General features: G+C 33.3%; 1 protein-coding gene across 4 annotated transcripts; it reads left to right on the top strand.

Moving 5' to 3' along the window:
• Positions 1-8150: 8150 nt before the first annotated feature.
• On the top strand, positions 8151-16269 carry LOC149817025 (bZIP transcription factor 12-like). Of its 4 annotated transcripts, none has more exons than XR_016427577.1 (5): positions 8151-8894; positions 9471-9542; positions 9641-9744; positions 11108-11137; positions 15715-16269. XR_016427577.1 is itself a non-coding variant. In XM_089986745.1 (5 exons), exons 1-4 carry the CDS (start codon positions 8361-8363, stop codon positions 14990-14992), a joined length of 663 nt encoding a protein of 220 aa, XP_089842871.1. In that variant the 5' UTR covers positions 8151-8360; the 3' UTR covers positions 14993-15040; positions 15715-16269. The 4 variants fall into 4 exon arrangements, 2 of the variants coding, with proteins under 2 accessions (XP_089842871.1, XP_089842870.1); XR_016427576.1 differs by having other exon boundaries at positions 9632-9744; XM_089986745.1 differs by lacking the exon at positions 9641-9744 and adding an exon at positions 14966-15040.
• The last annotated feature ends 9522 nt before the right edge of the window (positions 16270-25791 follow it).

Below are 25791 nucleotides of genomic sequence, written 5' to 3'. Positions count from 1 at the left end.
ATTGTGCATTTTGGTTTTTTAGTAATCATTGACTTTTAGCTAGGGTTTGTAAAAATCGTGTGATGTATTTCAGGTAAGTCCTTTAATTGTATTATTTAACTTTAGGTAAAATCTTGTATTTTAAATTGAGGGTGAGTTACCATACTTTGATTCCTTGTTTTAATTCTAGTAAGTATTAATAGTAGTGGATTTCTATTGGTAATTAGTGTATCTTTACATTTTTTTTTTTGTAACTATCGACTTTGAGTAGAGCTATTGAAATTCGTGTGATAGGTTTAGGCTAGAGTCTTAATTTGGAGTTATTGCCTTGCTTTCCATAGTTTATTGGATTTGCTTTGATTAGAATAGGTGTTTTTTTAATTAATTTAGGAAGTCTTGGGGGTAGGTAGACATTTCCTTTCTTGTTTTAAATCTCACCTTGTTTAATTGAATTAATTTTAGGAAGTTATTAGTTTTTTTTATTTAATTGTTCCTTTGGTTTTTTTTTAATTAGGGATTAGTCCTAGTGGAGTCCACCTAGGGGGCATGAGCCTCTAAGTCTAAAGCAAACTCAAAACTGCCCCCTGGTGCCTTAATTAGGTGTAGTTAATTTTAAGTAGTTTAAATTTGTTTAAGTAAGATAGTTTGATTTTAATTTCAAGTTTTAAATTCAAGTTAAGTTAGAAAGTCTGTTTTGAGTTAAGTACATTAGGTTAGTTAATTTCATTAGTTTAGATATTCTAACTCACAGTTGTGTTTTAGTTTAATTTAGTTTAGTAATTGTGTGCATTTTAGATTTGATTTAGAATTAATTTGTTTAAGTTATTGTTAGGTTTGCTTAGTTAGTTTAATTTAAATCATATTCACTGAAGTTAGCAGCACTTAGGTCTGATTAGTCTGTTTGTGCATGAATTTCAAGTCAATAATGCATGGATCATTTGGATTTTGAGTAATAGTGAATTGAATTTTTGAATTGGAAATTGCCATGTATTGCACTCATCATTTTATGTGCAATTTTTCAAGGTTTTTCTGAAAAATCACTTCTATTCTCTTTATTCCTGTGTCTACTATCTGAAAACCAAAAATCAGCCTAATCAGAGTTGATTTGGTCGGGTTTTAAAACATTTTGCAAAATCTGGTTTTTCAGAACTTGGAATTTCTGGATAGGCCTATTTTCATATTTTTTACTGGTTTTGAAATGCTTATATCTGAAGTTTTAAGATGAATTTAGAGATTTTGTAAAAATGGTTTGATTTCTGCACATGTCAAGAATAGAACAAAACAAATTTCATCAATTTTGGACTTTGTTTGCCCCTCCAAACTGTCTGTTTTCAAAAACCTATCAGAAAGTAATTTATGCATTATCGTGAGGGCAAAACAGACAATTCACTAAGTAGTTAGTTTTCTGTAATTTTTTTCTTATTTTTCTGCATAATAGTTAGTGTAATTACAGTAGTTAATTTAGTTTTTTTAGCATAAATTAGTTAGTTTAATTAGCATTTATAATTTAGCTTCTTTTTATTTTAGTTGCAATTTAGTTTTTTGAGTATTTTTAGAATTAGTTTTAATGTAATTTTTGAATTAATTGTCGTAGTTTTATTTACCGACTGTTTATTTTGTTGTGTTTTAGGTTGACAAGTGTGTTGTAGGTTAAAGGGTTATTTATGTCAAGAATGTGAATGCCAAATTAGAGGAAATGATGAAAATGCCCCTACAATCTGGAGAAGGCTTAAGTGACCTAATTAGGATTTGCTTTAGTTAATTTTTATTTTTTTAGTGTGTAACTCAATTGTAGTTGTTTATTTCATTGTAAACATTTACCATATTAATAAATTGAATTTTTCTAAAAATAATTAGAATATTATCCCATTCCCTGAGGATTTGACCTGTACTCACCACGAAAGTGGAAAGTCGGTTTTTATATTTTTGGTTGACGATTTTCCAAGCTTTTATTAAAAAACATGTTTTAAAAATACCATTGCAAAAAGTACAACCAATTAATAATTTCTTTTATGTAATGATTGAATCAAATTTATTGACAGTGGTTTCGTACTAGATCTGGTATTAGGAGGCTAAGACATGCTCACCGTTGCACTCAGGCGAGCCGTCTAGTACTTGGTATGGTTGGGACGTGCCTGTTGGTAAAACCATTGCATTATTATATTTTTAAAAAGTAAAAGAGAATAATCAAGATGTTAATATTAAAAACAAAAAAATTGGTATTTTTTTTGTTGAAATCTATCAGGCTGTTACAGTCAGAGAAGTTTTGCCCAAAAATAATTACCTCTACGTATGGTAAATAAGTCTGAGCGATGGATTCACCACTCGAGGGTGTGATGATTTTCAAAATATATTTCAAAGTGATAGGAATCATATCAATCATGTTTGCACAATAATATTTTTTCTACTTATGTCCCTATTTGGAATCTAGGTTCAGAATTTGCATAAATCATAAAAGTTTAAACATTTTAGAACTTACTTTCATAGCAGTGCATAAAAAAAAGTAAAAAAGAGTACACTCACCAGGTAATGTCAGTCACTTAGACAGGTTTTGAGCCAAACTTTCCCTTCTACTCTGATACTAAGTTGCAACACCCCAAAATTTTTATCCTAAAAATCTTGTAATTTTTTTTTTGAAATAGTTTTAAAAATTATAGCAGAAATTTGAATGAGATAAAAGCTTTGGTGTATTACAGATCTATCATATCCTTTTCAAATATCTTCAAATTTAAAATTTAATATTTGTAAATAAATAAATATCGATTACAAACATTTAATTAAATAATAATAGTGTCCTTTCAAATTAAATAAATATCAGAGTCTTTAAGCACTTGTGAATGCTCGCAATCCAAAATACAATCCAAAAAGAGGAAAGGTTTTGCTCGGTTCCCGTTGCAACCTCCCATCATCACGTGGTCATTTATTCGCTACCTGAAAATATTTAATTATAATAGGGTTAGACAATTAAATTCTCAGTAAGGTAGAGTTATTTAATACACGTAAATTAAGTCACACATGCAAAAAATTAATATGATACTCATACGTTCAAACATTAATTAATTACGATAAGAATGCATATGTGCAATGCTTTGCAGGACTTTCAAGCATTCATTTACATAACACTTTCAATCAAAAGCAAACACTTAATCATAAGCATTAAAATTTGCATGAGCAGTTAAAAATGCATACATTTACTTTTGCAAAATTTGAATTGTATGCATGAGTAACTTTAACATCTTTAATTAAGTTTTCTTTTTAAATGATGCATGCTATGAATAACTAAATGCACATTCACTTTATGTTTCAGTTTTTATCCCTGTGGATACTAACATAGGACTACTTGGATCAGGGCCATGGTGCAGGAAGTGTTTTTAAACAATTATACATCTTACCCTCTCCAAAGTCGGTCACTGGAATAAATGAGTTATTATGTGTTATTTATATTGGGTTCAACTACAACACTGGTTGCACTTAGCATAAGGCTCAACAACCCCAGGCTCTACTATGGGCAGCTTAAAACATGGCCTCACAAGGCAAGAACCTACACCTCACTACCGTTACCGAGGTATCCTAACATAGCTCATTTGAACCCAACTCAAGGTATATGCTCTCTTGTAAAGAGCACCCAAGAGTCTAGTTAAAGTGTGTCTGTATATGAACATGTTTAACATAGCCAAACCAGATACTGACAAGCACCTCATTCGTTCCACCAAACTTGACACACATTTGATCCCCATGTATGCATGGCCTATTTGACTTGCAACATATCACATGCCACATACCACAACCCATGATGCATGAGACTCATTTTAATTTAGCATGAATCATGAATTTCATAAAATAATGCATGCATGCTTATGCATACCACTTGACTTAATTATCATACATAGTTCTCATATTTAACATGCAGTCACATATGCCATCATACACAAATAATTCACATGCTTACATACAACATATTCATGACAAATCCAACATCAACATATACATGATTAACATCTCATATCATAATCAAGCATATGGTTTTAGAAAAATAAATTCACAAGTTACTATATTATCTAATATCAAGAACTATATAACATGAGAATTTACATGTTGTTCACAGGTCTTGCAGACCATCAAAACAAATAGATATATCTCCATAAAAATTCACAGTAGTACTAGAACCTATTAACCTTCAAATTCAAGTGATAGATCTCAAAAAAATGATTTTGTTTGCCCATAGAAATTCAAGGACCTGAGACTATTTTATGTTCTGACAAAACCCGCCAGAAACTTGCTTCATAAATAAGCAATCACCAGACCCAATCTGAGAGGGATTTCGCCCTCCCAAATTTTTTGATGATAGCTATACTTGTTAGCTTTAAGAATCATCTGAGTTTACCAAAAAACTCCATCATGAATTTTTAAAATTTTTTGGATTGGACCCTATCTATGATAGTTCTAGATCCATTTTTTTTGCAGAGTCTTGAGTCTTACACGATTTGTGTGAGTTCTCAAGATTTACAAAAAATGAAACATTTTTTTCTTCAAATCTATTCATATGATTCATAACATGTCCAAAAATCAATCATAAACTCAAAACCATTGATTTATTAGATTTTTTTTCAAAACTGACTATCATGAATCGCTCTATACATATAACAAAATTTCTGTCTTGGGTTACAACAACTATAACCCTCACTTTCATACCACCAATAAGGCTCAATTTTTTGAGATAGCTCTCAAATGTTTGGAAGGTCTCCATAAAAAGATTTGGTCGTTAGTGATCCGATTTGAGAGTTATATTTATTTTACTGTAATGAGTGGGTCAAAAAAATTAAGACAACATGAAAAATATGATATAAATCATGATAAAAACAAGAAAACTCAAGCATAAATATGGAATATTGATTTTTAATCATGCATAAAAATAGACAGTATCTAAACATCATCTATAGTCATAACGAGAGATCATATGATCATAATACATGTTTTAGAATCTAAACTATCAAAATAAATCATGATTTTTGCACAGAATAACTAGTTTAAGATGCTAGCATACGAAAATACCATGAAACACATGAAATAAATTTGTAGAATCATGATTCATATTGTAAATACATGCAAAAAAGCGAATATACGTTCAATCATGCTAGAAACAAAGATATAACCATCTAAAATTCTATAAGAACATCAAGCTATGTGTTTCGCATTACCTGATTTCCCGATTTAGCCATCTGGGTATAGATTTACCAAAAATGATTTTATAAACCCATTTCAAAGCATGATATTAAATTAAAAATACTTTTAAAACCTTTTTCAAATCTATTCTAGATCTGATTTATAATGGATCAACATGAAGAATTGGCAAGATGCACGATTTATGCGTTTGTATCCAATCTATGCTACGAGTAGGAGGAATCCTACCTGAAACATGTTTTCAGAATCACCAACACCTTCATCTCCCATTTTAGCACCTTGGAGCAACTTCAATGACTCTTGAAAAAGTTATAAAGAAGAAGAATAATAGAGAAAGAAGTGTCGGAGATTATGATAGGTTTTACTTTTTTTTTATAATTAATTAGAATAAGGGGGCATCCCCTCCTTTTCAGACTTTCTAAGCCTACTAGAAGTTCTAACTAACCTCTAGATAGGTTTCCTAATAGACTTCTATCTAAAAACAAATTCTTCTTTTAGAAGAGTTTAAACAAACTATGAACTCTTCTGAGTCTTGTTTGGAAAAGCTTACTCATTAATACCTAATGTGGGGTCCGCAAGAGGGGGATGTCCTACCCTCTCTAGAACCCTCTCATTTGGTATTAATTAATTAATTTATTAATTAAGTGATCTCTAGAAAAAGCAAAGTGGGTCCCACCTAGGTGTCGCCCCACTTGGGTTCAGAACTAGAGTCACGATCCAAATCCAAACCCAGTATGATTGGATCCAGGAACCAAAAGAGAATCTAAATCCAAAGCTTAAATTTAAAGATCCATATTCTAACATGAGATCCAAATCTATACTGGATCCAAAACTTAGTTTTGAATCTAAACATAACTCATCCTGGATCCATAAAACCCTAAGTCATCCCTGTGGGCTACCCTACCAGCACCTGCTACCCCATTGGGCTAGGAGTGACCCCTTGTGCCTCTCTTGTAACTTGGTTAGTGTTCAAAACACAGCTTAGTCAATTCAAAACAAACTAATTCAGAATCTTATTCAAGTTGAAAAACTCAAAATAGAGGCCAGTGTATTTTTTGAACCAACCGTTAACAGAAATCATTAAATTTGATCTCTCACAAGATCTACGGCTCGTAACAGACCTAACTAGAGTCTTAGTTCAACTTAAACTCCTGAATTTTGCTTGAATTTTACTCAAATTTAAAAGTTGAAATAAATTAATTTCACATGTATTACATGGGTCCTATTGGATTCTATTCTATTTGGATCAATTAAAAAGTCCAAATCCATATATAAAATGGATTTCAGATCTCTTTCAGATCCAGTACTCAAACACTAGATCTAATATAATTGGATCAGATCCAAATCCAATTTGAATTAGATCTTTTATATTGGTTTAAAAATTCAAATATTTAGGAGGATAATTATCAGGTTAAATTCCCTAAAACCCCTTTAAATTCACCTTGAATTTATTCTACAAATTTTATCCTTAACTATTAAATAAAATACAAATACTTGGAATTTTCAACCAAAATTCATCTTTATTGAATTTAATAAAAGTACAAAATTTATGGATCTTACATTTAATAACACTATAGATGAGGAGTATGGTAGAATGCAAGGATGGAGAGGCCGGTGAACCAAGCCTTTATTAGGGCCCACATTAATTTTAGTTTTTAGATTTTAGACTTTAAAACATTAAACATTTGACGGATGTAAACTTTATGTTTAATTGCTTGGTTTACTTAAATGTTGAATGGTTTGGCGTATGACATGAATACTATGTTCTATTATGGTTTGAATTCTGGTTTCATGGATCTAAATAGGATTCTGAGTTGTAATATAGATCCAAGTCCAAGGAATTAGGATTCATTCCTCGTGTGTGTTATATCACCTATGACTTGCCCAAGATTTGTAACTTGTTTTAAAAAGAAATTATGTTCCGTCTGCCAATTTATTTGGCTAAAAAAAATCTATCTAAAATTTTAGGTTGAAATTTTTGGGGGATTATAACTTTTTAATTTTTTTTAAAAATCGAGTGAGTCAATTTTACTCATGTATTCTCATGTCCCGACGGACCATACCATTGAGGTCGGGCTGACAACGGGTGGTTTGTGTCGAAGGATCCACTTGAAGCTCGACCATCCTTGTTTGGGAATGAAAAATGCTAACCCAAATATTACTCAAGCTGATCATATAACATTCCCATGCTGGATATAGAATCGCTCAGTTTAACTAAGTATTATTGTATTTTTAAATATGTTTAAATGTTTTGAATAGGCTTTAAGTTGTGTAGTTGATTTCGGAATCATTCTCTTGACTCGATGTAAGCTGACACAATCTTTGAATCATGTTTTCTCGAGAAAAAATGTTTTTTGAGTCAAGAAAAATGGATGCATTTACAACTGTTGATTTTTGTATTGCTGAAAAAATCTGTACACAAGTTGAATTCTTGTAATTCAAAGGCCAGTTTCCATTAAAAATGACATGTATATTATATTTATAGAGTTATTTAGAAAAAAAAAAGCTAAACAAATATAGAATACTTTAACCCCTATACTCACAAGAAATCAACCATATAAAAATTTCCACCCTCTTCCCCTCCCCATTTTATTTATTATTTTTCTGGTAGCTTCAAGAACCTCTCTCTATTTTCTAAAACCATCACGATTACATGATCTTTTTGACTTTCAAGTTCTGCACTCTGTGAAACCTGTCATCACTCTTTCTTTTGTTTTTTTGTTAAGAATAGGAAAAAAGTTCATATCTTTCACTCACATGGACGAATCAAGAAGAAATCATCACTCAAAACTTTATACTGATTAAAGGGAAGTAAACCAAATTAAAAAAAATGAAATACCTGCGACTGGAAATTACATCAATCTCAGCGTTGTAGATGTGATTTTAGATATTGCAAAAAAGTGAAAGGGCCAAGAGAAAAAGGAGAGAGCCCGGAAATGTCCTTGTATCCTATCGGCCAAAACCAGCAACCCATACTTTTCTCTCTCTCTCTCTCTCTCTCTCTCTCAAACCTCGCCAGACCCCTCCCCTCAAACCTAAAATACCACCCTCCATAATCAAAGCCCTAACCGAAAAACCGCCATAAATCAGAGAGAGAGAGAGAGACATCTCAGGATCGAACCGGAAAAGCGCCAACGCCCAAAGAATCCGCAGCAGAGAGAGAGAGAGAGAGAGAGAGAGAGAGAGAGAGAGAGAGAGAGATGACATCTAAAGTCATGACGTCGTCATCGCCTGCAGCCTCGGATCTCAATCGTCCATCCATCGCCATCGCCGAATTGCAGACGCCGGACCCCTCCCGGGCCACCATGAGCATGGACGACCTCATGAAGGGCTTCTGGCCGGGGGAGCCGAGCCCGGCCACGCCCGGCTTCGCCGCCGAGCCCGGCGGGGCAAAGACAGTCGACCAGGTGTGGAAGGAGATCGGTGGGCGAAGGGAGTACGAGGGCGGGGAGATGACCCTCGAGGACTTCTTGGCCAAGGCCGGCGTGGTTGGGGACGAGGATGTCTCCGGAGACGGTGCCGCCGGGTTCGATGGTGGCGCTGGCAGCGGGGACGAGGTCTTCAGGAAGAGGTTCGGGTTCGGAGAGGACGCCGATGGGACGGTGAGGGCGAAGAGGAAGGCGGCCGCAGCCGCGGCCGCCTTGTTGGAGCCTGTGGACCGGGCAGCGCAGCAGCGGCAGAGGAGGATGATCAAGAACCGGGAGTCTGCCGCGAGGTCGAGGGAGCGGAAATTGGTGGGTTTTTCCTCTCTCTCTCTCTCAAGGTTTCTGCCTTTTCTGGAGTTTGGGGCTTGTGGGTGCTTCTGTTCGTGGTTAGTAGTGGTGATCGCATTTCTTTGAGTGGAGGATGCGCATCCATGGGGTTCCTCTCAATTTGGGTCGAGGATTTTGTAGGGTTTTAGTTTTTCCTCCTAAAATTCTATTTTTCCTTTAGTTGGTGTTGTTTTGGCTGGAATTTGGGGGTTTCTTTTATGTTTTTTTACTGTTTGTTGTGATCTTTTATAACTAGATTTTCATGAAAACTTTGGTGTCTTGTTGGTTATGTTGGTCTGGTCGTACAGAAAAATCTGCTCATAACTATATTATTCTTTGCACATACTTTGCTGAAACCATGTATGCTTTTGGTGGTTGTGAGAATTAGTTCTACATTTGCATAATTGTTTTTTTAACTATACATTTTCATCCTTTTTGTGTATTCTGTTTTCTTGTTCTCTTTAGATGTTGGCATTTGAGCGGATTTAGGTCGACATTATTCTTTTCCTGGAAATTTTGGGCTTGATCGTCGCATAGTTTTGTGTGGTGTGTTTGTAGGCTTATACTATGGACTTGCAGACCACAGTGTCACAGCTTGAAGAGGAGAATATGCAGCTGGTTAGAGAGCAGGTGTGTGTGTGTTTATTTTTCTTTGGTTATGTACTTGCTTAATTTCAGTTTCCTGTCACCAGAATGGTTCTAATTCTAGTAGTTTGTAGGCATATCAGTGTGATCGCCAAGTTCAGATGACCATCTCTACAAATAGACCCTGTGTATAACGTGTTTTCTAGTGGACATGGTTGCAATACATTTCTTATGGTAAAGGAAAACTGTAAGTACATTAGTTGAAAGGTCGTCACTCCCTTGCTAGCTATTTTTTTATGGGTCGGTTGAACATCAGACCAGTCAATGCACTAATCATCAGTAAGGCGCTTGCAAATACAAAAACACGCACAGCAGCAACAAAGACTTGGATGGGGAAAGCAAGTAGGCATAAAGACTGTAGGTAGTTATTGTCTTAGTTTTAGATAGAATGGGTGAGAAAACAAGATTTACTAGCTAAATGATGCAGATTTAGATAGAAATGAGTGTGGAATCAAGATTTATAGTTGAACCATGCAGATGGAACATGTCTTAATGACAATGATGATGAACACAAGCACACAGCCATGCACACCTGGATACGCATATTGGAGATAATGCTTAAAGAAACTAGAAGAGGGATGCCTATAAGGACTTTGAGACAGGAACTTTTGGTGGGTGGTAGTCATAAAGCCAACAACATTTAAGTAGGTGGGGGTCTAATGATGATTATGTGCTTCTGTGCACATGCATGTGTCTTGTCTGAATACTCCATGATCACACGAGAGAGAGAGAGAGAGAGAGAGAGAGAGAGAGAGAGAGAGAGAGAGAGAGAGAGAGAGAGAGAGAGAGAGAGAGAGAGAGAGAGAGAGAGAGAGAGAGATCATGTTTAATTAAAAATCAAGGAAATTAAAAAATAAGGCCAAGTTTGCTGCATCTTCTAAATGATTGCATTAGTGGCTATGCTTTTAATGGAAGGCACGACTTTCACCTACCTTGTTAAGTTTGGGGAAGGTACTTTTTTCGACTGCAACATATGTTTTAATAAAAAGAATGAGATGAGCCTGTAGCTTCCCATGAAACTTAGAAGTTGATAAGCAATGGCGATTGCTGTCCATTTGTTGACTAACTGGCAAAGGTGGATTTGTCTCTTTATATTACTTGAAATATTTTGTTGACTCCCTCATCTCTCTCATTGATGATAGACAATTAAATGCTTATCTGATGAGTAAGACTACTGTTTTTCTTGCTATTTTGTTTATTGCCTGGAGTCGTAGCATCAAGCTGGCTTAACGAAAAGAAAGAACAGTGACCATCACAAGGGTGTTTTGCATTGTAGCAAAGGGAGTCCTGCCCCCATCCCTCTTCTTGATTTGTACTTTGTGCATTTTATTTTTTCCAGACCTTTATCTCCACCCATCAGTATTATGCATGTGTCAAATGTGTTAGTTTTTTTCCCCAGTTCAGCTTCCCTTTTTCTTTCTGTTATAATTTATAAAAAGCAAGCACATATGCACATGCATGCACAAACACATACACATAATAGGAGAGATGTGTGCATATGCTGTTTTCAGATACACCTAGTTGCAAACTGATGTGAAATCTTAATGCAGACGGAGCAGAGGAAGAAGAGGTATAAGCAGGTAAAGATCACACACTTTCTCTCTCTTCATTAGTAGATATTGATACACGTTCTTTGCATTGGACTCATAGGGAAACATTGTATTGATTTTTTTTCTATAACTATATATATTTGACGTACTCATATGTGGTCAATATTTTTTAAAGATTAACAAGTTGTTCTGATGTTCCTAATATGTTTTTCTTTTTTCTTGGAAATTTATTCTCAAATCAGTATGATAATGTGATATGGTTGTTTATCGTATTAAGCTATGTCACATAGATATGGATATGGAAATGGGATACGGCATGGGTACGAGTAATACAAATGGCAATTTTCAAAAATAGGATTCGGGATATATATTTATATCATTGTCATAGATATCGGTGATATTATCACAGTATTTTCAACGAACAATAATATAGGTAAAATATCACAATATTTTGAAAATATCCACCAATTTGATCATATTGTGATATTATCACGAGAATATCATTATCAATTATTTTTATTTATTTTTAAATCTTAAATGTATTTTTCTTCTTTCTTTTACATTTTTTATTTATTTCTTTTATGATGTATGTATTTTTTGTATAAACATGATATTTTCTTACTTAGTTTTGTTATTTTTTATATTTTTTAAGCCTTGAGATTTTCCCAAGATTTATCACCAAACCTATAATATCGTGAGAAATAGCCTTGCTGAGATATAGCCGATACCGATATTTGTGACTATGATATATATAATTTATTTAAGCATTTGAAACCCTATAAACAAGTTGGTGTCTAATTTGAAAGGCATATCACATTCCCCAAGAACAATACATAAATGCATTTTTACAAGCAATTCAGCAAGCCCAATATTGTCAATTTCTATTTTTCATGATCACATTTAAGGACAAAAAGGAGCATTTATAGTGGGTTTGAATTTCATTTTTTTTAAATGGCATTTAGCCCTGAATTTGGCCTAAAAGGTCAAAATAGTCCTCAGCTATATATGTTTGGGACAACAGTTTTTTTTTTGGTCTGCAGTGGCGGGATACATACAATTTTGACTGTATCCGGAACTGTGTCCGAACCGTATCTGTTCGATATGGGTTCTTCAGCAAAAATGCTGTATCCCTGTGACTTAGATACTAAGCAACATCAATTTAAAGGACCCAAAAGAATGTTGTTGTGATTGCTGATGTTATATGATGACTTGCTTGTCCCTATGCTGTTTATCTGTTTTTCAGTTATTTTTTTTCCATTAGTTGGGATTTTCTTTTCAAGAATCCATGATGGGTCTCCATTAATTTATTGAGACTGTTTGATTTTTCTTGAGGAGATGCTATAAGAGATTGCATCATATTCCAACCATCGATTGTTGATTTGTTGTTTTAAAATCTCTCAAATGTTGTGAACTTCCAAAGTATACTTGCCTATCAGCATAAAAGTGGGATTCGTCCCACTTTGATCTGGATTTGTGTGTTAACGTTTGATATTTAGGTTCTAATTGCCATCTTTTGATCCTTGTTTTTCGATCCCTATGTCTTGTTTTCTGTTAATCATCATTATTATCAGCTTGCTTGTATGCGTGATATCAATATGCATGCTCTACATTGAGTGAATTGTTTGCTTTCGAGTGTTAATATTTTTGTAGGCAGATAGCATGTGCTTTTAGATGCCTAGGCTCATTTGAATACCGTTTTTAGATTTATAAATAGAAGAGTTTGCGGGCTACTTTCCAGAACAGTCATTTGAAAGGATAATTTTGAGACTTAACCCACAAATGAAAAAAATTAGTAAAAAATGTCCATAATAGATGATTTGGAATTTAACTTTGATTTATTTACTTTAGCTCAATCTTGTTAATAGAGAAACCAATTTCATCAATAAAGAAAGGAATGTCCAAATTATTATTATTTTGTGTGATTCTTTAAGATAAGAAATCATTGGACTTATTAACCTTGACTTTTTTTTTCTCTTGTATCTTTTATAGTAGTTTTGGTTATAACCACTTTCAAGATTGTTCTTTGTTGCTGTTTGAGTCCTTTGCTCTTAGCTTGTTTATCAAATCAGGATTGAGTTTGTAGCTTAAATTCAGCAACACATGTATTGGTGGAGCTTTCTATGTCAGATTCTTCAGATGCTTCTAGTGTTCATGTGCACGCTTCTTGCTTCTTGTGCCTTGAGAGCTATGTTACTGTGACACGGCACTTAGGCTGCCGTACCCTTGTCGACACGGGTATTACCTGGACACGGCATTTGCCGTGTCCTATATTATATTACATTATAATATATATTTTAGATATATAATATATATTTTTCAGTATAGATTTAGCCGTGTCCCCGAACCCGCATTTTTTGGAATTGCCGTGTCGTACCCGCACCCGTACTCGGGTGACATAGCTTGAGAGTGAAATATCCAAGAAGGAACTAGATTTGTATATTGTGGTTGCATGATTTTTTGCAGTCCTATACAGTTGGTTACATTTATCAGCCCTCATTTAAGTAACATGGCAAAATTGTGTCACTGCTAGTGGGAGGGATTTCTAGTTTGAATATGTAAATTATCTATAGAATATGGAGGATGACTCACCTTCCTGCTTAAAGCTAAGGTCTTGTATGTATTGTAATGTACTATTTATTAAAACTATGAGATATAACCATTGAAGTACTTGAACTGTCAATGGGATTTTTGTTTACACCAAATGTAAAGTTTAACATGGCTAGTTGTAATAACTTTGTATGGTTGGTTGGGTTTTGGACTAGTTGCAAACTTGTAACTTAATCAGTGAAGACTCCATGAGTCACTTTCAGAGTTTTGAATTTAATATTGAACTATTCCAACTTCCTGTTGCTTGATTGCTGAAAATTCCCATGTTATTGACAAGTACATTGACATAAAGCACCAATTTTCCTTTCCTATGGTTATCCTAATGCTAGAAGAAATCATGTTTGGAGGCTTGGTGTTCTACTTTGGTTTCAAGGAAAGAAAATGAAAAAGGAACACTCATTTGATAGAACTATTTATACTGAGTGGGTAATGGATTATATTATGGGAGTTGACAGTTGAAACAGAAAATTTTTATTTTTGAAACTCTGGAAAAAGGAACTCATTTGATGGTAGTATTTATACTGATTAGATAATGGCTTATATCATGAGAGCCACTAGTTGAAACAGAAGATTTCTGTTTTTGAAACTCTTGTAAAACAAACATTGAGATGTGCAGCATTTGAGTTCCTATAGTTTCTTCCTGTTGGTGTTTGGCAGTTGTTCTGATTTGGATTGGAGATTATAGATGTGATTTCTGATATGGTGGATGATAATGACTGTTCTTTCCACAAAAGCTAGAGAATGGCGAGTGGTGCAATATTAAGTTTGAATGGAGAATCTAATCCTTTCAATGTCAAGAGGATAGGAATATGGTTGGATCCTCAATGCATTTTTTGGTTAAAACAGTTGTAGTATTTATCATGTTTTACAAGTTTTACTGGTAAGATTTTACCATCTCATGCATGTGAGTTGGAGTGAATTTTTGAGATTACGTGTTAGTGAGATTAAATTATATGCTTATTATCCCAAGTACACTTCACCCAAAATGTGCAACCAATATATCTTGGATATACCTGAATTCATAATATGTGTATCTTCCCGTCTAGTTGTTATGATCTCTCAACTTCTAAGAATAGCTGCAACAACCTGCCATTTAACCTGTTGAATGTCTTCTTTGCTTTTATCATATAAAATCACACATTGAGCCACAAAAAAATAAGGATGGTCGCTGGAAAAGATATGTAAGACATTTTTTTAACATTTTACATGACAATAATAGTGTTTGATGATGGTTCTTGTTTTGCTACCTAGTGGGGCAGAAAAATGAGTCATGCATGAGTCCTTGGAACTGAAAGTGCACGTTCTTCATGGTGAGACCTGCAACAGGTAAATCCTCACCATCCATTCTGTATTGATTGTAACTTTAGGGCATAAAACCATATGTATAACAGTGTTAGATTCTAGCGTCTTCATGGCTAAGTATTTTTATAAAGTGGTGTAAAACTATAGGATAGCACAGGTTATATGGTACATTTAGTTTGACAAACTTGGCTTGTCCATGTCAGTGTTGCCTGCACATATGATAGCTGAGCAATTGTTATCTAATGCACAAAATTCCATAACATGGATTTCAATCATTGCGGAGCTTATGGGCCTTCTCGTCTGTATCTCCGTTCTCCATCTTGATTGGGATGGAACTTGGCTGAAGGTGTTGTATACGACTTATGTATAAGATGTTTTGTGAATAGGTCCAGGGATCATGTGGTTGAAACCTTGAGTGGGGAATTGGTGCATTCTGTTGGATGAACATTTTACTTCTTGTCTGGGTTGTTTTCTCTTGGACCTTCTAAGCTTAAGATGAATCATATTAGCAATTTTTTCCTACTATTATTGTATTTGCAGCTTTTGTTTTTCATGTCTGCGAATCATAGACTCGCCCTTGGTGGCAAAGTTGCATTTTCATAATATACAAGAGAACAAATATGCTGAATGATAGAGTTATTTGTTGCATAAATTCACAAGGGCCGGCACATAGTAAACTAACAGAACAAAGCTTGCAGCTTATGGAGAACGTGATACCTGTTGTTGAGGGCCGGAAACCAAGATGCGCTCTTAGAAGAACTTGTTCCATGCAGTGGTAGATGACAGATTCCTCCTGATCAGCTATGCTTATCTCCTCCTTTAAAGGCTTGGCATTTGCATCTTGTGAGACCGTCCTTTATACAAGTTCCTGACGAGCTTTTTATGCATGGTGAAGATGTGGAACAGAACACTGAAGAGGGGGCCTCCATTTCCTCAAGATGCAGAGATGATGGTGTTTGTGATGATGGCTTGGAGGTTTTAATCTTGTTGGGCAAGTTTGGTGGATACGTTAGACGTTATGTTTAGCCCCTGAATCCTGCATGCCTCTTTTTTTGTTTGAGGAATATGGGACAATTGGGAATAAAAGCCGTGTGAAGGAGAGGCTAGCCTTTCTATTATTTTTCATATTTTACCAAAATAATTCAAAATTTATTTGTTGTCTACAACAGGAAAAAACGTTGCATTGCAATTTGACTTTGTCTTGCTTGCTGTGTGCATCAACATGGGGAATGCATTCATAGGCCTCAGTTTACGAGAACTGCATCAACATGTCTGTTTGATTGTGGTTTTCTGAATCATCGCAAGCCTTGTTGTGGCCATGGTAATTGACATGAAAACCCATTTATACCAATGTAAACATGTTTTTGTCTCAATGGTCATTTCTTTTTCTCTCCCCGCTACGTTTGAAAGTGAGAAAGATGTTAGAAAAATGATGAGTGATGAAAAATCCCTAAGGTTTTTGAGACTCGCTTTGAGAGTTTTTCTAAAAATTACACTTTGATAAGAAACAATCCTGCTGTTTCTTAATGTTTCTTACCAAGAGAAAATGGTGGGTTTGCCACCGCCACCACCACACCTACCACCATCATCCATATCACCCAATCACCACCCATCTCACCATCACCCACCACCCTCAACATCAGCAACAGACCACCACCACATACCCTTCACCCAATCCCTCTTGGTGGCCTCCAAAACCTATTCACCCTCCCCTTCTTCCGACCTCTCCTATAGCTCTCAATGGCGCTACAGCAAGTTCCTCAATGCTGTGAAGAAGGGCAAGGTGGAGCATGTCCACTTCAGCAAGGACGGCTCCGACCTGCAGCTCACGATCGTCAACAGCTGCCATGCCACCGTCGTCATCCCCAACAACCCGACCTCATCGACATCCTTGTCATGAACGACATTGACATCTCTGTCTCTGAGGGTAAGGCTGCCAATGACCTCTCCAACTTCTTTGTGACCTCTTCTTCCTCCTTCGGAGAGCTCAGGGCAGCCCCAGCAGCCTGATGGAACCTCACTCAGCAATGCGCATCGCCCTCTCCTCCCTCCTCTCTTCTCAGCCACACCTTTCTCTCTCTCCTCCTACTACACACAAACAAGTGAAATGTTTTAATTTTAAAAAAATTATCATATATCAAAACTTTTCATAGGTTGTACTTTCTCTTTCTATGAGAATTTTTCTCACTTCCAAACCTGGCCCTAGTGCGTTATAAAGGTATTTGATGCACGATAGCAAAATTTTCGTGGAGAACTTTTCCATTTTGATGCTCATTGGTTTCTGTTTTTCAGTGTTTATTTGTTGTTGGCGTTACGACTCACGTGATGACTATTTCCAAGTGGGGCAGTCGTAAAAAGTATTCTTAATGATGGTCCCAATGAATTCTCCACGCAGAAATTTTAACAAAATTCTGAGTTTTTTTTTGCCTTATCAATTTATTTTGCCAGGCTTCTCCGTGAAAAAGTGTGTTTATCTCGCTTAGAGAAGAGCTCTTCTCCCAAACAAAGAATGACTGGCTTTTACTTTTCCATATTACTAAAAGCGTCTTTTCCCTTTTCATTCATAATTTCAAAATCGATGGTGAGGGGTACTTAGATCACTATAACAAAATAGACTTTTAGTGACAGACTTTTCTGTCTCTAAAAGCCACATTATCTGTCACTAAAAGCCCCAAGAGCTATCACTAAATGTTTTGGCGACAGGTCAAGCCATCACTAAATAAAATCTCTAGCAACAGTTATTTCTACCGCAAGAGAAGACCTATAGTGACGGCTATAGCCATCACTAATGGTCATTCTCTTCAAAACACATTTCCAGTATCAGCAATGGCATTAACTATCACTAATGATTATTTGCTTCAAAAAAAATAAAAGATATAAAAATACATATTAATAGCTAAATTAGTTATATATATATATACCCAAGTAGGATTCGAACCTACGACCAGTCACTTAACAGTTGACCATGCTATACCTCTGAGCTATTGAGGAACTTATTTATTTATTTCCATATTGAAAAACTCTGCAAAAAAAAAAAAACTCACTGAAACGTTTCATGATTTATAATGTTATATATAAACTAATGGTACAAGACCAAAACAGAGGTTATCCCCAATCTAGATATGATAGTTCCCTAATAGACAAAAGCAGAAATATTTTTCTAAGAGGAGATGCCAACAAAGTCAATGAGGTGCTTGACACTTCATTGTTCACTGAGCAAAGCATTCATTGAAAGAATCATGTTAATCCTGAATGAACCGGTTATGAAGCTAATCAGACTATGTACAAAATAGAGCAAGCCACTAGAGCAAGCCACTATCTCTGTATTCCCACAGAAAAAAAAAGGAGAACCCGATCAACCTATCATTCCCTATAGCCAGTGTCTGCATACTGCATCACTCCAACTAAATGCAGCAGTGACAAAATAGCTTGAAATAGGGAACATGTAAAATCGCTTATTTTCACACTTAGTTAAATTTGAAGATTTTCAAAAATTTGGCTAAGTCTAAAAGAAAAATCATTTGAGGCTCGATTTTTATACTGATGTCTTTGAGTCGAAGCTTGGCTCAGGCCCCATTGAGAAGATCGTAACGAGCCAACCGAAGCAAGATATTGAGTGAAATTCAGGTTATTTTCAAGAGAAATTCAGAATTTGATATTCATGTAATATATTGTTAGATGCGTCTCAAAATTCTAAGCGCAATAATAGCTACTTTCCTGAATTCGAGTTCTGGTTAGTCTAAAAATCACATTTTTAAAAAAATAGAGTAGTTTGTCGAATTGGATCCAGAGTTGAATCGGGTTGGATCCAATGCATATAATCCGAATTATTATGGATTTGGATCTTATTTAATACCTACTTAAATCTGGATTTAATCCAGATCTTGATTCATTTTCGTTTTGGGTATGAGTTTGGATTTTGGATCTAGATCTAGATCCAAATCTAAGTTCAACATTTTTCTAGCTTTAAATTCAATAAAAAGCTTTAATTTGGAGTTTAATAAGGTTAAGAATCCTTTTGGATTAATTTGGTTATTTTTGTAAGCTTTTAGATAATTTTAATTAATTAATATTAATTAATTAATTAATTAATTAAATTTTATTCATTCCAAAAATTGGGTTTAGGGCTGAGTAGGACTTCTTAAAAGAGTCCTTATTCTTACCTAAGAAAGAGATTTAGAAAAACTTTTAAAAATATCAAACTTGAAAAAAAAATCAACAAGAGTTTTTAAAAATTTGGAAACAAGGAAGAGAGAGTTCCAAAATTTTGTAAACTCTCCTTCTCCAGCCCTTTTAGAGAGGGTTGGAGAAGGGGGAGGGCATAACCCCTCTTGGCTTACTTAAACAAAGAAAAGAAAGAGGGAAAAAGGAAGAGAGAAAATGAAAAAGAGAGAGAGAGAGGGAGAGGAAGGAGGAAAAAGAAAGAGGACCTTCTTCTCCAGCCAACCAATCCCTTTTCCACCATTATTCTTCATCAATTTTTTCAATTTTTGCAAAGGTATGGGTGTCCTCTCTTGATTTCAACTGAGAAATCAAGTGTAGATGGGTTTTCCATGCATGCTTTAGATGAAAATCTATTGAAGAAGGAGGAGATCTATAGGTCTACTATAGGATATATGAAAGGGGATTTATGGATCCTCTTCCATGTGATTGTTTTTTATTTTTATCCCCCAATTCAAAGAGAAATTTTTTGTGTATGTTTCTTGTTATGAAAAACAGAATTTATTTATTGTTAAATTAGCCTAATGAATGCTTATTCTATGGTAGACATGATTTTTTTGATATCCTATTGAATGAACGGTTAGGTTTATGTAAAAATGTGTTGAAATAGTAGGTTCTTCTAACTCTGCGTGTGGGTCAACATGGATATGTTGATCCATATGTACTTTTGAATACGCTTATCTCACATAGGTGATCATACTGTGCACAGGTGGATAAGGGTGCCATGCACATGCACAAGCACAACTGTGTTATCATGCTGTGCACATGCTTAAATCATGTATGAATCCATTGTTGTACACAGACTCAAATTCTTTATTAATCCATTGTTGTATACACAGTTAAATCATGTATGAATCCATTATTGTACAAAGACTTAATTCATGTATGAATCAATTGCTGTACACATACATAGTTATGTCTGAAAATCATCACGATGCATAAATTTGATTTATGTATGAATTCCATTATTGTGCGCATATATAGTTATGTATGAAAATCATATCGGTGCACAGGCTTAATGAATTCACTATTGTGCACTTCCATAATTATGCCTAAAAATCAACCTCGTGCACATACATATATTACATCAAAATATCACTGTTGTGCACATACATAGAGTATGTCTGAAGTTCACTGAATGCACATACACATATTATGTCAGAACCCACTGTTGTGCACATGTAGGGACTACATCTGAAATTACTGTTATACGCATACACAAGTTATAACCGAACCCAATTACGACACATGTACTCAGGCTTGAACTCAACTTGGTCATTGTGAAAATACCCAGTGATTTCTTGAGAATGAATGTTGGATCATTGTAAACACCCCAAATTTTTCTCGTTCATTTTCAAACACCTCATTTCGCACAAATGTCAACCTCTGCAGGTCAGTGTAAGAGTCGATTTCAGTTTAGGTGTCATTTCACCCCTTTTTATTAGGAAAATTATCATTTTATCCCTAGGTCACCTTAGATCTCTTCCAGTCAGAGCTGACCAAGCTCATTTTTAAGTTCAGAACAGTTAGAATGTTTGTCATTTCTAGCTCACGTGAGCTCACAATGAGCAAACCCTATTCATTTCTGACCATTTCGGCTAAAATTGGTACATTTCCCCAGAAATGAGCTCATTTCTAGCTTGAATCCCAGCCAATGGTTCCTGAGTATGTCAATTCCAGTCGACCTTATTCCCCTGAGTCTAACTTGAGCTCACCAGAAGTTCAAGTATTCCAATTTCAGTTCAATTCTATTTCCCAGTGTTGGAGTCCATTTTGGCCAATTTCATCTCATTTCAACTAAAATTGAGCTAAATCCAGTCAGTTGAGCTGGTGTTTGAGCTCCAGAATTAGTTCATCGCAGTATTACTGATCTTTATTCTAGCTAAAACCCAGTGCAGTCTCGTTACCCACTTCACTCCAGTGGTCATTTCTCACAATTTCTCTGAGAATTATACCATTTTTCAATCATTCAGTCTAGGAGATTGTTTGAGTCAGTGTCTTTTTAGTTCACTTGAGTTCAGAAACCCTAAAATTCAGTTTAAACCAGTCAAGACCAGTTCAAACCTTGTTTCCAGTGTCACTTCATGCCTTATAGGGGCAAAATCATTCCTCAGATCATTTTGTTCGAAACATCATTTTATCATTCCCTCAGCTGATACAATCAATAATCAGAGCTCAGATTAGTTTCTTTCCTGAAAATTTTAGTCATATCTGAGACCCATTTCACATTTAGATCAGATCCAGTGTCGGATCTAAATCCAATTATCAATTTTCATCCTCAAACAAGAATGTCCAATTCTTTGTTTCTCCTAGGGGTCCGGGACTTCAAATCCCTCATCCAGAGTTTACATTTTGTAGTCATTTCATGTCATTTCATGATATTTCTTGTCGTTTCATGTCATTTTGTCGCATTGTACATCATTACATGTCATTTTTGAGATTCAACACTTGTTTTTCAAAATCTTCAATCCAGATTCGAGTTTTAAAACTTTTCTTTCAAAATTAACTTCAAAAACTTGGCTTTTAGATCGATATTTGTCATATGTCAACCCCAAGGATTTTATATTCCTTTATTTCAAAATATTTTCTTTAGAAAGCGATCTGGATTCCATATCCTATGGGCAAAATCAATTTCAATTTATGCCTCAATGTTTTCAATTTCATTTCTAGATGATTTGATTATGTTTTTGCATCATTTTCATCATCATCTATGATCTAGAATGATAGATCTCATGTTTGATCATTGGATCAAATCATTTATGAGATTTTATTTTATTCAATTATGTTGAGATGATATTTTCAATTCTGGTCCATTTTTTATCTCATCAATTCACATATAATTAAATGTTATTTTGATCTAATTTTTTTACTGCCTCTTTATGCATATGTTTTTGGGATCTCCACCAAAAATCAGATCAATATGAGTTGATTTGTCTCCTTTTAAAAATCGGTATTCAGACCCTGTCATTTTGAGTCATCCAAATTTTTCCTAAAATTAGATCGACTTGTTGGAATGATTTCTCCCTAACCAGAGATGATCTTTCAAATCTGTAAAAAGGGATGTTTGCAGAATTGAATCTAGTTTCTTCATTTTAATTTGCATCAATTTTCATAGTGTTTTAATGCTTAATTTTGGTTAAAAACTGCAACCATGTTATACTATGTCACTTTTAGGGTATGGTTTTTAGCCTATTTTGTAAGAGTCATATCTCCCTAATGGGAGATCATTTTTGAGATATGTAAAATGGCTTCTTTTCATCTGAATGTCTATTTTATTTTTGTAAATTTTCATTCATTTCTATGAAGTATTTCTATTTATTTTATATTTTAAGTCATATTCCTACTTGTTTACAATCCTAGGCATTGCTCAAGTCAAAAATCAACTTGTTGCATTTATATCTCTCTAATGGGAGATCATTTTTTAAATATTTAAAAAGGAGTTTTTTCCTTATATTGTCTAGTTTATTCATGCCAATTTTCATAAACTTTTATCAATTTTTGATCTGCCATTCAGATAAAAAACTAGAACCCTATTGATTTTTCTTTCAGAGGCTTTTATAAGTTTTTGGCCAACTTGATTAGATTGGATCTCCCCAATGGAAGATCATTTTCTAGATCTGTAAATTGAAGATTTATAATTTTCATGTATATTTTATCTCCATAAATGATTAACAATTTTTATAAAGCTTTCACATCTGATTCTGATAAAAAAGCAGAACTTTGTCATTTTGCTTCATTAAGCATTTCTTAAATTCTATCTCATCTTGTTTAGATGTGTTCTCTCTAATAAAAACTCATTTTCAAAATATGTAAAAAGGGTTTTATTTTATTTTAAGTCTAGTTCATCCATATAAAATTTTATAAATTTCTATGGTCATTTGATCTTTCATCCATTACATTTTTCAAAACCAATTCTATAAAAAGTATCTTCTTTGCTAAATTAAAGTTAATTTGGGCATTTTAACAACTTTAAATTCAATTATTAAATACAATTCATGTATTTCATGAATTGAAAATACCTTTTATCAACTTAGAATGCCTTAACTTCATTTTAAACAAATTTGAGAGTTTATTTGCTTTTATTTCAATCATTTTCAATGTATTTTCATTAAAACCTCAATTTCAAGGCTAAATTCATTTTGAATTTAAGTTTTAAAATGAACTTATATGTTTTAAACCATAATTTAGAAAATATAAAACTCCAAAAACATATTTTGAAATATTTTTGAAAAGGCCATGCATCATTTGCATTTTATTTTGATTTTGCCTTTATTTTTTGGGCATAAAAAGACTAACTTTTTCGCCAATTTCTCAATAATTGAAGAAAATCCATAAATGCCTACATTTCTAACATGTTTGTTCATTTTGTAGGACTTTCCTTTTTTTTCTTTTCAATTGTTGTAAATTCATTCAAGGGTTGTAATAATTATATTAATGAGAATTTTTATTTTATGCTTAGTTTAGAATGAATGAGCATGTAGATTAAATTCCATACTTGATTTATTTCATTTCATTTTTCTTTTCTTTTTAGAAATACACTATGAAAAACTTGAATGGCACGTGCACCATTTAATAAAGGATAAATAAAACTAAGTAAAGTTTATATTTTTGGCCCTAGTCAGAATACAAATAATACTTACAATTATTATTCTTTATTAAATAAAAAAAATTGACCTACACTTTTAGGTTATTTTCGAAATTCATCATTTCTTTCATAAATAATTCTTTTTTTCTTCCTTTATTTGAATTAAAATAAAGATTAATTCAAAATATATTTGTAGCCCTAGTCATGAATATATTATAATTAATTTGGTTGTAATTCTATCAAGGCACAAAAAATTTTCTTTATTAGAATCTAAATAAAGCTTAATTTAAAGTATATTTGTGACCCTAATCATGAATATATGAAAATTAATCTTGTTTTAATTCTATAAAGTATGAATTTTTCCTTGAAATCCAAATAATTTTTCAAAAAAATAGCATATTCATCGTTTAAGCTAGAATTGCATCATTTTTTTTAAATGATTTCAAGTCATTTTCAAATTTTCAAGTGATTTTTGAAATGATTTTCAAAAACAATTTTCATTTAAAGATTCAAAGTCATTTTCAATTTTCATTATCAAAATTCAAAGTTATTTTCCAATTTCATTCAATTTTAAATCCTATTTCAAATTTCTATTCTTAATTTCCAAATTTCAATTTTTATTCTCCTTTTCTATTTTCAAAATAACAATTTTAATTTCACTTCTCATTTCAATTCCAAATATTAATTTCAACTTCCTATTCAAATTTTAATTTTTTATTTTTATTTCAATTTTAAAATCAATTTCAACTTTCCATTTTAGAATTTTCAAATTTCAGCTTTTAATTTCATTTCAATTTCAAATATCAAATTCATTTTTTTAATTTCTTCCAAATCTCAAATTTCGAATTTTATTTCAAATTCCAATATCAATTTTAAAAATTTCTATTTTCATATTTCAATTCATAACTTTGAATTTTATTTCAATTCTCAATTTTTATTCCAAGTTAAATTTTGAATTTTATTTAAATTTCCAATTCTAAATTCCAATTTAATTTTTAAAATTTCAATTTCAATTTAAATATTTAATTTTCAAATTCAATTACATTTTTAATTTTGGATTTCAAATTCTTCAACTTTAAATTCAAAGTCAATTTTGAATTTTCAGTTTCAATTCTAAAGTCTAATTCTCAAATTTAATTTTAAATTCCAAATTCAATTTCAAAATTTGATTCCTAAGTTCAATTCTCAATTCGAAAATCAACTCCAAATTTGACTTTCAATCAATTCGGATTTCAAATTTCAAAACTTGACTTTGAATTCAAAACTTTCAATTTCGTTTTGTCATTTTCAATTCAAAATTTAACTTCGAATTCCATTTCAAAATTGAATTCAATTTTCAATTCAAATCAAATCCAACTTCAAATTTTTAATTTTCTAATTCAAGTTCAAAATTCTTCCATTTCCTAAAGGATATTTTCAAAACCATTTCAAAATCACTTGAAAAAATTAGATCTCTAAAACCTTTTTAAAGCATACATATTTTTCAAGTTCAAAATCACAGCACAAGCATGATTCTCTCTGAATTTAAGACTTAGAATAATTTCTTAGACAAATTTGAAAAAGTTAAAGGCATAACATTCGATCCTTGGTTCAATTACCCCTGGTAAAGGCGCAAGGAACGGTTGAACCTCGTACCAACGAGCGAACCCTGTCTCCCCATTTTTCTGCAAATTTCTAAAACGGAGGCAAGCATATTTCAAAATCTTTTTAAAAGGTCAAGTGGACCTTGCGAGAGTTTTCTCTTTTCCTAAAAAGGAAAAAGAATTTTTTTGCAACAATCACCATACACCGAGTTAGCTCGGTGTATGGATAAACTAACTCTAACTATTTTACCCTATCTAAACTAAACACACAATAAAAACACAAAGTAAATAACAATAAGACTAATCTAAGCAATGTCAAAAATATTTAACTACTCTATGAAATTTAAATAACAAAATCTATTCTAATTCACAAAATTAGTACAAAA

The sequence above is a fragment of the Nuphar pumila genome, chromosome 14 (genome assembly GCF_984573655.1).
Source record: "Nuphar pumila chromosome 14, dmNupPumi1.hap1.1, whole genome shotgun sequence".
NCBI lineage: Eukaryota > Viridiplantae > Streptophyta > Magnoliopsida > Nymphaeales > Nymphaeaceae > Nuphar > Nuphar pumila.
The sequence above is the reverse complement of the archived record's forward strand: the minus strand, read 5'-3'. Positions and strand labels throughout refer to the sequence as shown.